Source organism: Aquarana catesbeiana, linkage group LG03 (assembly GCF_042186555.1).
Source record: "Aquarana catesbeiana isolate 2022-GZ linkage group LG03, ASM4218655v1, whole genome shotgun sequence".
Classification (NCBI taxonomy): Eukaryota; Metazoa; Chordata; class Amphibia; order Anura; family Ranidae; genus Aquarana; species Aquarana catesbeiana.
In genome coordinates, this window is record NC_133326.1 from 602,012,746 (window position 1) to 602,029,919 (window position 17,174).

General features: G+C 43.1%; 1 protein-coding gene across 1 annotated transcript in view; it reads left to right on the plus strand.

Annotated features, from left to right (window-relative positions):
- Nucleotides 1–11,037, plus strand: part of VAMP8 (vesicle associated membrane protein 8) — a 56,089-nt gene extending 45,052 nt beyond the window's left edge. The window contains exons 2-3 of the mRNA XM_073622089.1: nt 2,684–2,848; nt 7,597–11,037. Of these exons, the coding sequence (XP_073478190.1) occupies nt 2,684–2,848; nt 7,597–7,740 (309 nt within the window). The 3' untranslated portion in view covers nt 7,741–11,037. The remainder of the gene's footprint in view (nt 1–2,683; nt 2,849–7,596) is intronic.
- The last annotated feature ends 6,137 nt before the right edge of the window (nt 11,038–17,174 follow it).

A 17,174-nucleotide genomic window follows, 5' to 3' on the forward strand; every position in this document is an offset into this window, starting at 1 on the left:
GAACATGGTACATGTTTCAACCGGTTTTGCTAATTTACACCATATGCAGTTCTGTGCTCTTTTTTTCCGCACTAAAAATGCATGCACAATGTATTCCAATGGCTCTAGTTCACATCAGTGCAGTCAGTTTCTGGTGCAGAAACTGGAACTGACTGCACTGGTGTGAACTAGAGCCATTGGAGCACATGGAAAACACTGCATGCATTTTTAGTGCAGGAAAAAAAGCACAGGGAACTGCATCTGGTGTGAAATGGCCCTTAGGTTGAATGTAACATGTTCCCAATGATGCTGCCGCTGCCCGATTTCCCCCTCCCTGCTACAGCAGCACAGGGAGAAGTTCCCCAAACTAGCTGTCACTTTTTTTAAATCGGCGCGGCCGCACGGGGCTCCACCCACATGGCCTCCTTATTCATTCACACAGTGCTGTGAAGAGCTGTAGTAGTTCATTAATACTTTCTGTCAGGGTATCAGCTTGCCAGTATGGGATCTATGGGAACACAGATACACGGAAAGATCTGCAGGAGACCTGCATGGCACCAGCGATCTGCTAATCCCTGGTGCAATGCTTTTTACAAACCCTGCTTTTTTTTATTTATTTTTTATTCTTTAATCCCTATAGTGTTAAGACCAGAGCTGGCCCATCCATTAAGGGCGCACGGCACCGCCCCATCTATCCATGCCACCCCCTATATGAGTAATGGATAGATTCACACATAGCATTAGTTTAGTCACGGCCACGGCCAACACCCCCTATTCATGTATCCGGCCCCTTTCAGGACGCTGGGCGCATGAATTACATCGGATGGGTGTTTTTTTAATCACCTGATTAGAGCCATAGGCTCTAATAGGCTTCAAAATAGGGTGGACTCATGGTGCAGAGCATTGTGATCGGAGCCCACCCAGGTGTGTTAGAAAAGCAAATGAATATTCACTTTTCTAACCCTAAATCGCCTCTCTGCCAATCAGGAAGCGTCTGATACCCGATTGGCTGAAAGGTCAGGTGATCCTATTGGATGCCTAGTAGGAGGGGGATGCACGGCGGAAGCCACGGTGATCCACATCATGGTAAGGAGGAAGAAAGCTGCCCGCCCGCTTCAAAGATAGGGTAAGTGTGGGGCTTTGATGTCCTGACTGTCCTCTGGGGGGGGACCCCCCCAAAAGAAAACACCAGCCGCCACTGGTTAAGACTTCTTACTCTCTAAATGTTTTGATGACCACTGGAACTAAAGCTGGCCATACACCATACAATTTTCCTATTCAATTTTCTTTAGATTTACCTTCAACTATGTAGTGCAAGGGCCTGCCTGATTGCATACAAATTGAAAGTGTTTAGGTTTGACCTTATATTATATGGTTTTGGTAAATCTAAAGGAAAGTTGTACAAGAAAATTGTATAATGTATGGCCAGCCTTAAAGTAAAGAAAAATCCAAAATTTTGAGTTGTCACCAGAAGACCCATAGAGGTGAATCTTCCAATGGGAACACTTGTTCCAGTGACACATATCTAAGTGGGCATTTCCCTCACTTTGCACCTTTGTGCCAATGGATGAAGAAAGGGGACTGCTGAGGAGGCTGGCCTTTTGAAAATAAATGTTGGTTAGCAAGGAAAAACCATTCCAGCCAGCTTTTCTCAACATGTAATCACTCCCTTTCATGGTAGTGAACATTCTCTAATATCTGTAGGCACCTTTACTAGATAATTGTATGTTTCTATCAGGGCTATAGTATCTTTGGAAGTGTCTTATCAGGCATTAACATTCACAGTACAAATTGTTGCCAATGATTTGTCAACAGTCTTGCATCCTTTCTGTTACGCTTCAGTTGAAATAGTGTTTTTCACAGATCTCGTTCTTTGACATGTATGTTCCTTCCTCATTTCTGACTTGTCATGACGCCCTGTGAGGTCTGTGGTGGCTGGAGGGCTCTTTTACCAAAAGCTTGTATATTGTGAGCTATTAAGTTGAGCCTACTCAGATGAATATTAGTCTGCCATTTATTCCTTTTTAATTTAATTTCCAAACTGGAGAAAAAGGTAATAAATACGTTGCAGTGTTCGGAGGACAAATACATCTATTGCTTCCAACAAATGACATGGGGAGCATAGGGGCCAGTAGCTTGGGGTGTGGCTTAGTTAAGTCAGAAAAGTCAGGCCCCAGTAACAAAGAGAACCTAAATTAGAGAGGATCATTATCAGGTTCGGTATCAGGTAGGCTTTTAAGCAGGTATTTTATATATAAATGTGTAAATATTAAGCACAGGTTTATTTTAATGCCTCCGTGATAAGCTATGAGTACTGTCAATTTGACCCTATAAGAAAATGGAGAGTGATGGGAGAAGAGGTAACCGCTGCCTCTTATGTTTTGTATTCCTTGGAAAATCAGGAGGGTTGTCAGATGAGCATTCATGCTCATAAGACATTGGAACCAACCATATTGCTGGCAGAACCAATGCATATGTGAATGGCGCTTATCTGTACATCAAGATACAGTTTATAGCCTCAGTGATGTTATTGGTTCCAATGGAACCAAAAGAAAAAATTCCTGGCAAACCACAAGATGTTTCCACCAATGTGTGGAGGTTACCTCAACTAGTGATACATGAAATCCTCTATTTTATTTTATTTTTTAATGTAGTATCTGTGTTGTTTGCGTGTCTAATCTTATTCCTGTTTCTCCATTATTAGGAGACGCCAGGGATGGCTGCCCCAGTGGGCAACGACCGTGTGAGGGATCTCCAGAGTGAGGTTGAAGGGGTAAAGAACATCATGTCTGAAAATGTGGAGCGAATCCTGGCTCGGGGAGAAAACCTCGACCAACTAAGGAATAAAACGGAGGACCTGGAGGCCAGTGTAAGTTGTCTTTACTTTCATCTATATACGAGATCCTCCAAACTTGTCTCAACATTCTCTTCCGCTGTGATGTGGGTAATCCATATTTTGAATATTTTCAAAATGTACCACCATATTATGTGTAAATGTGTAAACCTACCTACCTGCCTGTTCGGCTTGTAGTCTTTCTTAGAATGCACACTGAGCTGCGCATGCGCAGCTCCATATACATTCTGGCACTGTGCCTGTGTGCCAGAATGACACAACTCCGGTGCAGGAGTTAAGCCACCCCACACTGACGAATAAAAATGACCAAAAACTGGCACCCAGAGAAGCCGGGGAGAAGATGCCTGTGAGGGACCTTGTGGGCATCGGACCGTTGGAGCTAATGCATGTCAGAGTTTAGTTCTGCCTTAAGGATTGATAAGCTGCAGTATATTACATTTCTCTTGCGTTCATTGACAGACACCACTCTTCTTATTCTCGACCATAGGGTTATACTGCCACCTACAGGAGTTACTCAGTCTCTTCGCAGCCGCCCATTCAGTTCACGGCATGACTGGGGGGCAGAGACTAGAAGTCAGCTGACTGGTGAGGAATGTGAAGTGGGAGGGGCTGGAGGAGACCCTAGCTCCTGATTTCGGCATAGGTGTCACTGCTACGAGACACCACAAAGTCGCAGACACATTGAGTAACACTACCTGTGATTATAGTTGCCATTAAAGGTCCCCACTACAGTTCTCAGATCAGCAGATGACCTTGATCAAGAGCACCTTAGTTGGCTGATCAGAACTCCCCCCAGCACTGCCACTCATCCCATTCCCCCCACCCCCCCCCACCAAGAAGTAAGAGAAGGAATAAAAATAGAGAATACATGGAAGGGAGAGGAAAAGAGGGGGAGGAACAAAGAAAAAGGGAGAGAAAGAATAAGAGAAAGAACAAGAAAGATGGCTAGAAAGAGGGATGGGGGAAAAAAAACAAGAAATTAGGATAGAGAGAGATAAAAGGGAAAGAATGGAGAACAAAGAGAGAGAGTGGTACATCCTAAAATGTACCATAAGGGTTTTAATACTGTATGAGTGTTACTCGGGGACTCAGGGAGTGCTAAATTGGGGTTAGGGACGCAAATTACTTGTCTTGCCTTGGGTTCTGACAACCCACGCTATGAAAATAATTTTACAGTTGGAGGTCTCCACAACTTGGGAAATTTTATCAAGGGGTCACGGCACTAGTGAGGTTGAGAACCACTGCAGTAGAACGAATCCCTCCAGCGGCGCCCGCACACCACTAACATCTTTCCCATTGTTTCTTCCGAGTTCGCGGGCTTCGACGATGTAATTGGTCAGAGCCGCGATGACGTCGGGTGCCGCTGGTCATGGCACGTGCAGCCGTTCCTTCAGAGCGCATGCGCCAATGATGTAATCGCCCAGTATACAGTAAATATCTCCTAAACGGTCCAAGTTTAGGAGATACTTACATTACCTATAGATAAGCCCTATTATAGGCTTACCTACAGGTACAAACACAAGAGGGGAGTTTACTTCCTCTTTAAGCCTAAAGTGTTACTTCATCACCACCTTAAAGTGGGAGTAAACCTTTTTTTTTTTTTTTTTTTTTTTTTTTTTTTTTTTTTTTTACTTGTACCTACATGTAAGCCTATAATAAGTCCTAGCTGTAGGTACAGTGAATATTTCCTAAACCTGCACTGTTTAGGAGATAGTCACACTGTATGCAGCCGGTGATGTCACCAGGGCATGCGCTCTGAAGGGACAGCAAACCCATGCTTTCCCTTTGGTCGTACCACATGCGTGGGAGTCACAGACCACGGCTCTCTAATCAGACAGCTGGAGGACGCGCAACCGGAATGAAGGCCGGGTAATGAAGGAAGCCTTGTTAGCGGCGACAGCGCAAGGCTGGAGGGCTTCATTCTAAGGTAAGCCTTTCATAATGTGCTAGTATGCGATGTATACTAGCACAGAATGCAATTGTCTTGAAGGGTTTAAAAAAAGAAAAGTGCGGTTTACTACTGCTTATTCTATTCCATCTCTCACCATTAAAATGAATTTCAGTTTAACAAAGCTATGAACTGAGCTTTTGAGTCAAAAAAGCTTAAGAAAAATTAATATATGAATATGAACTGTAAATATAATGTGCATGATGCAGTCAATAACAGCGCTGGATGGAATAAGCCCAGGCAGTACTTGTGAAAGTTCAATAACAAACCCGAAATCTAAAATGAACTGCTGGCTTAAGATGGCTGCAGGCTCATGTAAGAGCTAGAAGAAACACTGCAGAGACAAGACCAAGAAGAGCAGCGCCATCTAAGTGCAGTAATAAGGATACTTTCATTCTCAATAGTAAAATAATACTCACAGGATAAAAAGGATGTCAGCACTTGTGTTAAAATGTGAAGAGTTCATCTGCTCTAGGGCCTGACGAAGGAGCACGCATGCTTGGAACGCGCACACCGCACAGCTCCACCTGACACTCACAAATGACATTGGCTGTCCTCTCCAGAGTGTACCCGTGGACCAGGAAGCGCTGGGAGCCACCAACGCAGCCTTGACCGGAGGGACATCTCCACATGCTGTAGCCAGTCCTCCCCATAGAGCGATAGGATGAACTCTTCACATTTTAATACAAGCGCTGACTTATTTTTTTATCCTGTGAATGTTATTTTACTATTGGGAATTAAAGTATCCTTATTACTGCACTTAGATGGTGCTGCTCTTCTCTTATTGATGATGCAGTCAATGTATCTTCTTTGTGTAGCAATACTTTAAGTGAATAAAAAATCAATTTTTACTCCGTATAAAGCAAATGCCACAAAGAGCTAAAAATATCATATGCATTATGCTTTTCTATGTGTTGTTGCTGTATTGTATTATCTTAGCAGGTCCTGGTAATACTCTGCATTCTATGTTATTAAATATTGTATTAATGTATAATTCTGCCATGTTTTCCAGCTTTTGTATTCTGCCTACATTGAATCTTTTATGTTCATTTTACAACTTCAAAGGTATACTGTGTTCATTTAATTGAGGGAGGTAAAAGCATTGCTGTACAGGCACCCTTTTCCCTTTTGTCCTCTGCTGTCATCTGCTTTGGACAGCACAGATGCATATGCGCCTGACTGCCCTCTAGTGTCTGTAGACAGTTTAAAGAGAACCTGCCATCCTTTCTGTTAAAAAAAAAAAAAAAAGAGAACCTGCCACACAATTAAAGGCTTTCATTAAAGCAGATACCTGTACAGAAGAGGCTGCTCTGGAGCATTATTAAATGGCACGGACATTAAGAAAGGCAAGTATTCAGCCTCTTCTTTACAGGTGTATATAGATTATTGAAAGGCTTTGATTACATGACAGGGTCTCGGTAAGGCTAAAGCTGGTCACATACAGCCAGGTTTTTTTTCTTTTTTTTTCTGTCCGATTACCAAAATAACCTTCAAGAACCTATCTTGTTAAATTTTTGTAATGGTTTGAGAAATTACATTCCAAATGATCAATCCCATTCCTCCCTTTCTGATATCGGTTGGCCATAGGATGTCTGCTGAGACTGCAGATAGATATACAATCATCTCTTAATCCTTTTTCATTATGCCCAGATTAACAGACGGTCGTCACTAAATGCTTATAGGTAGCCTACCTCTACAATCATTAAAGGGACGCTGTAATTAGAGATTATTGGTGGCTGGCATTACTAAACTCTACTTTGAGAATGTTCCCTGACATTTCAACGCTGTTTGCCTTGCTAACTTTGAACAGGTATAGAAATCAGTAGATCTGAAACTGTTCTGACACCTGTTTAGAGCTTCACTGTTCAGGAACTGTGTCTGAAACACACTAAAGTCATGCATTTAGCATTTTTGGAGGGAAGCCTGCAATGGCAGCCCCCATCCTCACGTGATAGAGTCACTTTAAGTAAGGAATTCCAATGGCATTTCTATGACCTGTAACCACTAAATGAAGCATTTCTTTGACATGTGACCACAACATGAAGCATTTCTATATCTCTGTGGGAAATACAATGATAAAAATTAGGAAAAAGGTAAAAAATGTGAATGTCACCTGACAAGTTTGGTTAAATGCTGCGATGATACTTTGGCAAAAAAAAATGTAAAATAATATTGCGCCAATCCCAAACAATGTATAAAAAGCTGCCAACACCACAATCAGACAAATCGTAGGACAGAAATAAAAAATAAAGTGTGGCGCTAAAATAAACTTGTTCCTAATTGGGCAGGACCCACCAGAATATCAATCTGAGGGCCTAAACTAGCCCAGTGAGGTATTTAATAAAATGAGTTTTTATCAAATCTCATGTCTAAAGAATGAGTGACAGAGGACCAGAATAACAAGGTCATTACCCTTATATTCCCATATGTGAAATATTGTGAATAAAATCCGATAGAAAACTACCAAATGGAGAATTAATTATATTGCCCTCAAGGGGACATAAGTATAGAGTTTGGTGAATGTGTTAATCAATACTTTGGTGTGTACTTACTGGAAATACACTCTTTATGACTTAGATGTTGTGTTTCAAGGTGTCTGTGTGTTATACAGTCATGAAAGCGCTGATGCAGGCATCCTTGGAGGCTACCCTGTTTCTTCCTATGTTGCCTGCATAGGAGAAACCCAGACTGGGTTTCCATTGCAGCTGTAATATGTTGTTAAACTAGTCAGTTGGGGTCACGTGGATTGTTAATATCCATATGGTTTCCTTGTTTGATGTCTACTTTCCTCATGGCTATTCTTTGTATCCTGCAGTCTGAACACTTTAAGACCACATCCCAGAAGGTTGCCCGGAAATACTGGTGGAAGAATGCGAAGATGATCGCTATTATCTGTGTGATAGTTGGAATCATCGTCCTCCTCATCATCCTCCTTGCCACTGGAGTCATTCCCACATAGACTGGTTTTCTGTTGCCACCTTCTTCCTCTTCACTCCCCTACTAAAGACTCTCACAGACCTCACATGGATGAACCCTGGAGACTGGACAAGAGGAATTCTATTTGTCTATGTATATAAGGAGTCTCAAGCTGTCATCTTCCTTTTTGTAAATTTGCCTTGTTCTACCCAGTAGCAATGTGTGCTGAGGTGCTTTCGTATACTTTAGCAGAATGCTTTCCATGTCTTTATAATCCTGTTCAGTTAAAGATGAGATAAAACCCATCTTGTATATAATGAAAGTCTCATAGAGCTGCAAAACTATATGAAGGGAAACGTTTGCAGAATATGCAATATAAAGTTTAGTTTATTTCTGCTGGATCACGCAGCAGTGATCGGAAGTTGTATAGATAGCCATAGCACACACCTTCTGTCAGCAGATCTTGGACATGGGAGTCCATTGATGGAGTTGGCCTTTTGGCTGATGGATCTTCCCCAAGATATGAACTGCACCAGGAGGTATGCTGTGCACAGAATACTGCCACCACACATCTACATCCACAGAAGAGAAGCTTCAGCGTCACTTTTGTGACTTATTAGAATGGGAGGTCCCTTACCGAAAATGCAGCAAATTAAACTAGTTAGTTTGATTAGCATTTTCTGCTAGTCAATTTTCTTCTGACTTCAGCAATGTTCAGGGAGGAATAAGGGGGCATCAGGGAGGGGTTGGGGCATCATCCTGAAAGCTGCTACACAATACGGGATGAATCTTTTGGTACAGCCATTCTCAACCTTGTTACTCCAGTTGAACCCTTGAAATAATGGTCTGGTCTCAGGGAACCCCTGCTAAAATTAAATCATTGGGGGAAAGTGCCGGTTCACACTAGACGCGGCACGACTTGCAGGTCGCCTCACCGAGGCGACCTGCACACGACTGCCGGGGCGACTTGCAAGACGACTTCTGTATAGAAGTCTATGCAAGTCGCCCCCAAAGTAGTACAGGAACCTTTCTTCTAAGTCGGAGCGACTTGCGTCGCTCCGATTAGAACGGTTCCATTGTACAGAACGGGAGGCGACTTGTCAGACGGCTAGGTCGCCTGACAAGTCGCCCCCGTGTGGACCGAGCCTTAGTGGGAAGAATGCCACTTACATTGGTGGTCATTGTAACAAGTGCCCTCCTTAAAGTATTAATCAGAATGCCACCAAGACCATTGGTGTCATGCTGCTGGCTTTCCCAAGTGGCACTAGACCTGAAACTATGTAAACACCATCAGATGAAAGATCAATGAGCCACAGCTCAAGGAACCCCTATCGGTCTCTGAAGGAACCCCAGAGTTCCACAGAACCATGGTTGAGAATGTCTGTTTTGGTATATACACAAGGAACTGTGTGCAGGTATCTATAACCGTTACAAACTTAAGTTTGCGTTCGGACTAAATGACATAAGTAATTCTTCTTTCATAGCTATAACCAATGTATCAACCTGTTAGCAGTCATGTCATTTGGAACACATTAACTCCATTGTGTTTTAGATAAGCCAGCTGCCAACTAGGGTTGACTGCTCAATAATATGAGTTTACTGCATGTGACTTGGCTCGCTATCATTTGTAAAACCGATTAGTTCTTAAATCTAGACTGGTTACAGTTTGTAGAGACAGACATTTTAAATGCTGAACCCTTATTACAGTCACAGTTCTTGCCTCAGAAATTATATCAAGAGCCAACAAAGTGATTGAATATGTTCTAGAACAAACTGGTTATGCTTTCAAAATGGCTGCCTCTACACAGGGGCTCTTTAAAGTAAGATTCTCTTCTGTCTGATCGGTTCTGTCCGATGTGACATTGTGTCATTCTCTGTATGTGCGTTCCTGTATTTCCAGTGCCCAATACTCCTCTCTTTATCCCTTCTATTTTTTATATGGTACAGTCAATACTCTTCTCTTTATCCCTTCTATTTTTTATATGGTACAGTCAATACTCCTATTTTTATCCCTTCTATTTTCATATGGCGCAGTCTTAAAACAGGGGGGGGGGGGGGGGGGAACGTTGAAATCCACAACCTCTTGAATAAATCAATCCTGTATAGAGACTAGTGAAGGTTTAGTGGGGGACAGGTCTATCCATCATAACATGGGAGTGAGGAAGTATGGTGGGTGTATATAGGATAATTGTACCACTTGGGTGAGAATGTAATTTAGAAAGCTATTTTAATGAGAAACAAATGAAATGACTCCAATATATTCTCTCATGACTACTCTTTGAACATACTCTAAAAATCTTTATGTTCTTAATAAAAGCTAAAATGTATCTTTGCAGCCAGTAAGGGGACCTGTCTTTGCAGATGTCAATAGCTACTACTGAGCTACAAGTGGTGGATGTCCCCGGCTGCTTTGAAATCTAAAATCTGCAGCAGTTAAACATTATTCACACAACTTAAAAGAAACCTGTAATGAGGAAGTATGGATGCTGCTATTGCTGATCTGTCCTGAAAATACTAGCTGCCTGGCTGCCATTCTGATCCAATGGCTTTAGCAGATTCTAATTCACTGACCCAAAACAAATATGCAGATCAGGAATTCTGATGTCCATTTTGAATTTTCTGGTCTGCATTCTGGTTCTTGGTAATGCATAATATCGAAGACATGGGATGAGCATGACAGCCAAGAGGCTAGCATTTTTAGAAAAACGTCGGTAATGACAGCTTCTGTTTTTTATCTTTCTCTGTACAAGGTTCCTAAACTGAGCCACTTGTGTTCTCATTTTGTGTCAGTGAGATTCATGATTAGAGGATGAATTTTCTAAAGACAATAGAATATCTTTATTATTTTGGGTAAAAAAAAAAATCTAAATCTGTATTAATAAAGGGCCTAGGTAAAAGTCCCCGTCAGAGTTTTTTCTCTTTTCAGTGAATATTTGTTGAAAAAAAAGATTCATACAACTTTTAGCAGATAGATCAAATTCTACTTCTATGTAACCAACTTGTGCCTTTGTACAGATTCATGGCAGAGCAATGCAGGTGACCACCACTGTGATTTCAAGATTCTGCTTGCAATGCTCACACTAAACAGCAGAGGGCAGAAGTGCAATAGCAAAAACATATTCAATGGTTTGTAGTTACTTCCCAATCTTCACTTTATGGCTTTGATAATATGAATATGGAACTATGTGACATTGTTGTTACCAGTGCAGCCCTCAGAGTCTCAACAGTTCTCGGTGTATCTTTGTAAGTACATGCCAATAAAGCTCAAGTTGTTTATACTACTGATAATAATTTATAGGGTTTATTATTTATAAGGCTCAATAAACAGGATGTAATTGGATTTTTATGTATGATGTTGTTTTTATTTTACAACCTCTTTATTATGTTATGATCAGTTCATGGGCGTCCGCAGAACTTTATTCGGGGGGGGGGCATAATTTTAGGTCACCCATGCTCCGTCCCTTTTCGACAATGTCGTGAAGGGGAGGGGCTTAGTCATTATCACATAAAGCGCAGGCATATGCCCGTCAATTGCAGCCTCATTGTGCCCATCAAATTTGGCCTGTACAGTACGGGGCGTACAGTATGTGTATATATAGGGGGGTATGGTATTAGTATATACAGGAAGGAGGGTGACTGTATATAGCTGTATTCAGGACATATGCTGTATATCTGCAGTCAGTGATGATGGAGGAAGGTCTCTATATATAGGAAGGAAGGTGGGTATATAGAGCTACCTGTATATAGAGACCTTCCTCCATCATCACTGACTGCAGATATACATCATCTGTGCTGTATATAGCTATATATTTACAGGACAGATGATGTATATCTGCAGTCAGTGATGATGGAGGAATACAGGAAGGAAGATGGATGTATATAGCTGTATACAGGACAGGACAGATGATTTGATCTATCTTATATCTGGCCCCCTTCACTGATCATACCTGTATGCACTCTGCCCCCTGATCTGTATATATGTCAGGCCTACACACACACACACACACACACACACACACACACACACACACACACAGCTCCAACTTGTAAGATGGTCTTCCTTCTCATAACTCCTGTTTCAACATGTCCCTGTGAAAATGCAACAGGCAGCAAAGCAAACACGAGGGGTGCACATACAGGAAGCAGCCAGAGGTGGTAGTAAAGAGCTCTGTAAGTTCAGTGACACCGATCTGCAGCAGTTGTGGAGCCCACTCGCACAAACCCAAAGAGCCAGCACAGTTACAGATGCGGCCACTGCAGACCCTCGCTGATTCGGTGGGGGGCGGGGGGGCACTGCCCCTACCTGCGGACGCCCATGCATCAGTTTGACATCCATTTGAGATGCCTTCATAGTGATTTTTATAAAAAGGAATAAAATAAAAGCGATGCATTGCATGCAATAGCAACAATATGTGTACAATACCCCATAAGAGCCAATTCACAATGTAAATATTACTTTCTACATCCATCAAAAATGCATCACTAACTGACTTCAGAAGCTGCATACAACTGCATACATAGGGGTTGATTTACCAAAACTGCAGAGTGCAAAATCTGGTGCAGCTGTGCATGGTAGCCAATCAGCTTCTAACTTAAGCTTGTCCAATTACAGTGAGGGGAAAAAAGTATTTGATCCCCAGCTGATTTTGTACATTTGCCCACTGACAAAGAAATGATCAGTGTATAACTTTAACCAGTTTAAGACCGCGCCTATTTTTCAAACTTGTTTACAAGTTAAAATCTTTTTTTTTTTTTTTGCTAGAAAATTATTAGAACCCCCAATAAATAAATAAATATATATCGTTTTTTTCTAACACCCTAGAGTACAAAATGGCCGTTGATGCAATACTTACCGTATTTGCACAGCGGTCTTACAAGTGCTCTTTTTTGGAAAAAATACATTTTTTTAATTAAAAAATAAGACAATAGTAAAGTTGGCCTAATTTTTTTTTTTTATATTGTGAAAGATGATGTTGCTGAGTAAATTGATACCCAACATGTCACGCTTCAAAATTGCGCCCGCTCATGGAATGGCGACAAACTTTTCCCCTTAAAGATCTCCATAGGCCAAAATTCTACAGGTTGCATGTTTGGAGTTACAGAGAAGATCTAGGGCTAGAATTATTGCTCTTGCTCTAACGATCGCGGTGTGTGGTTTGAGCACTGTTTTCATATGCGGGCGCTGCTCACGCATGCGTTCGCTTCTGCACGCGAGCTCAGCGGGATGGGGCACGTTTACATTTTTTTTCTTTTTTTATTATTATTTATTTTACTTTTTAATTTTACAAAGCATGACAAGAACGCTTAAATATGAGATCTGGGGTCAAAAAGACCTCAGATCTCATATTTACACTAAAATAATTAAAAATAAAATTTTGTTTGAAAAAAAAAAAAAAAAGTTGCTTTTTTGCTCTGAGCGGAAGTGGCGTTTTGACGTCGCTTCCGCCCTGCATTGGTATGGATGCAGCTACATACCACAGAGGACACAGGATCCGATCGCCTCCGCCGCTACCGATGGCTCCGGTAAGCGGCGGGAGGGGGGGCCCTCTCCCACTGCCGATTAAAAGTGATCTTGCGACAAATCCGCTGCCGAGACCACTTTTATCTGAAAGCGGACCGCCCGCTGAAGAATAGGATACCGGGGTTATGGCAGCTAGCTGCTGCCATAACAACGATATATTTCAAAAAAGTTATAAATTGATTTACATTTTAATGAGTGAAATAAGTATCTGAACCATTTGCAAAACATGATGTTTCTTGTAGTTGGCCACCAGGTTTGCACACATCTCAAGGGGGGATTTTTTCCCACTCCTCTTTGCAGATCCTCTCCAAGTCATTAAGTTTTCAAGGCTGACATTTGGTAACTTGAATCTTCAGCTCCCTCCACATGTTTTCTATGGGGTTACGGTCTGGAGACTGGCTAGGCCACTCCAGGCCTTGTCCATGTGTTGTGGGTCATTGTCGTGCTGGAATACCCATCCACGACCCATTTTCAATGCCCTGGCTGAGGAAAGGAGGTTCTCATCCAAGAGAATAACAAGGATTTAGGAACCTCGCCTGGACCATCACCGCTGAAGTGTGGTTGTAGCCTGCTTGGAGTGATCCTTCTGCCTAACCTATACCGTGAGGCATTTGGCCCACATAAGCCCGATTGACCCACTACAGCTGGTAAGTGGGTCCACCATATCCGTTAAGAGTACCCATTTATACTCTTATGACAGAGGATCTTTTTCACATTTACAGCTTCACTGCTAATTTCATGTTGTCTACACCATTTCCATTTGATTGAAGATTCACTATTGTGTATTTGATGGACACTTTTTGTTGAACTTTAATTTTTTTCACTAGTTCACAACAGTGAACATTGGATTTTTTGTTTGATCATCACATTGGTTATATGTTAAGCATATATACTATTCAGTTTATTACCGTGTCTAGCTCTACACTGTATTTCTCTATTCTGTTTGGACTTTGAGTGTCCGCAGCCTTTTCACAATTTTTTGGTTTAGCGCAGTAATTTCCCACATCTTTCCTACATAATGTTCCTACCCTAATGTTTGACATCCGGGATGGTGTTCATGGGGTCATAGGCAGCATTCCTCCCCCTTCCAAACACGGCTAGATGAGTTGATGCCAAGGAGCTCGATGTTGGTCTCATCTGACCACTTTCACCCAATTTTCCTCTGAATCATTCAGATGTTCATTAGCAAACTTCAGATGGGCCTGTACATGTGTTTTCTTGAGCAGGGGGACCTTGCGGGCACTGCAGGATTTCAGTCCGTCACAGCGTAGTGTGGTACCAATTGTTTTCTTAGTGATTATGGTCCCAGCTGCCTTGAGATCATTGACAAGATTATCCCCTGTAGTTCTGGGCTGATTCCTCACTGTTCTCATGATCATTGAAACTCCACGAGGTGAGACCTTGCATGGAGCCCCAGACCGAGGGAGATTCAGTGTTATTTTGTGTTTCTTCCATTTGCGAATAATCGCACCAACTGTTGTTACCCTCCCACCAAGCTGCTTAGCGATGGTCTTGTAGCCCATTCCAGCCTTGTGTAGGTCTACAATCGTGTCCCTGACATGCTTGGACAACTCTTTGGTCTGGGCCATGTTGGAGAGATTGGAATCTGATTGTTTCTGTAGACAGGTGTCTTTTATACAGGTAACAAACTGAGATTAGGAGCACTCCTTTTCTAAATGCTCCTAATCTCAGCTCATTACCTGTATAGAAGACACACCTGAGAGCCAGTAATATTGCTGATTGATAGAGGATTAAATACTTATTTCACTCATTAAAATGCAAATCAATTTCTAACTTTTTTTTTACCCCCCAAGTGAATAAAAACTGAGCACACAAAAAAAGTAGAAGCACACAAAACGTGCACATGGTGTATACATGGTTCTCTTTTAAAGAGAAAGGACCCTGGCCCTGATCCTCCCAGGCGCAAGACTCCTGATGGACGCAGGGGCGGCTCGTACATTGTGGGCCACCCCCCCATCCATGCGCCTGGCCCCTTTCAGGATGCCAGATGCAAGGATTCCTATGATGGGGCGGGAGGGGGTGGTACTTTTTGAAGCACCTGATTAGAGCCAGAGGTGCGAACAGACTTCAAAATAGGGTGGGCTTGGGGCACAGAGAGTGCGCCCTGAGCCCAACCAATTATGTGACGATAGCGAATTAATTTTCGCTATTTTCACCCTAACTCTCCTCCCCGCCAATCAGGGAGCCAGGTCGTCAGACCTGTTTCCCGATTGGGCAAAGCGCCAGGGAATCCTATTGGATGCCTGGCGCTTAGGGAGAGGTGGCACAGAGGAGACACGAGGAAGGACATCAGGACTGGCGGTAAGTAACCACCTGCGGGGGGTTCTGTCAGAGAGCCTTGAGCGGGGGAGGGGCTGTCAAAGCTGCGAGTGGGGGGGGGGGGGGGCGTCAGAGACGAGGGGGGGGGTCGGTGGGCATATACTGGGCACAGGTGGCTGCATTTGATGGGCACAGTGAGGCTGCATATGATGGCACAAGTGGCTGTATACGATGGGCACAAGTGGCTGCATTTGATGGACAAAATGACTGCATAAGACGGACACAGATGGCTCCATAATACGATGGGCACAAGTGGCTGCATTTGACGGGCACAAGTGGCTGCATATGATGGGCACAAGTGGCTGCATTTGACGGGCACAAGTGGCTGCATATACTGGGCACAAGTGGCTGGATACGACGGGCACAAGTGGCTGCTTTCGATGAGCACAAGAGGCTGCATATGATGGGCACATCCCTGCCCACCCCTTATATATTCAAAGAGGTGGCACAGAGGAGACACGAGGACGGACATCAGGACTGGCAGTAAGTGACCACCTGCGAGGGGTTCTGTCAGAGAGCCGTGAGGGGGGGCCGTCAGAGCCGCAAGGGGGTCGGTGGGCACAGTGGCTGCATATACTGGGCAGAAGTGGCTGCATTTGATGGGCACAGTGAGGCTGCATTTGATGGGCACAGTGGCTGCGTTTGATGTGCACAATGGCTGTATATGATGAGCACAAGTGGCTGAATATGATGGACACAAGTGGCTGCATATGATGGGCACAAGTGGCTGCATATGATGGGCACAAGTGGCTGCATATGATGGACACAATGGCTGCATATGATGGGCACATACCTGCCCACCCCTTATGTATTTAAAGCCTTACTTAAAACATTGGGGAAAATTACTACGGTATGACAAGAGCAGACAGAATCTAGAGCAGTTGTGCATAGTAACCAGTCAGCTTCTAGCTTTTGCTTTCAAAGCCTAACTAGCTTACTATTAAAAAACGTGTGCTGGGTTATATTGTGAGGCAAAGCTCTGGCACTGGTAATGCTCACTTTTGCCTACTCTCTCCCGCCTCCCACATGTCTTTATTGGCCCATACCTATGATTGGCTTCCTGACTGTCCAATAGGAAGGCCTGGAGGGCAGAAAGCGTTTAAGCAACCTTCCACACTCCCAGGAGAGTTGTGCTTTGGAACAATGATAGGAATTACTGGAAAAGGGATGGTAAAACCATGCAGCCGTGTTTTACCTCCCCCCAACAGATCCTGCTTTAGCTGCAAAGGCAGCAGTCAGGGGTGTACTCATGCAAACCATTGTGGCCATGGCATGAATTATCCCTCTCTGTCACATTTGGCAGGCAATACTGCCTGCTGAATGTGACCAATTTGAATGAATGGAGCCGTGCTGCAACCACATGCAATGCACTTGGTTGCAGTGAGGTAGTGCAGTATTTAGGAGGTTAAAACAGGCAGTGAGGAGGCGACATACACTCACCGGCCACTTTATTAGGTCTACCCATTCAATTTCTTGGTAACACAAATTGCTAATAGCCAATCACATTGGTAACTCAATGCATTTAGGTATCTAGATGTGGTGAAGATGACTTGCTGAAGTTCAAACCGGGCATTAGAATGGGGAAGAAAGGGGTTTTAAGTGACTTTGCACATGGC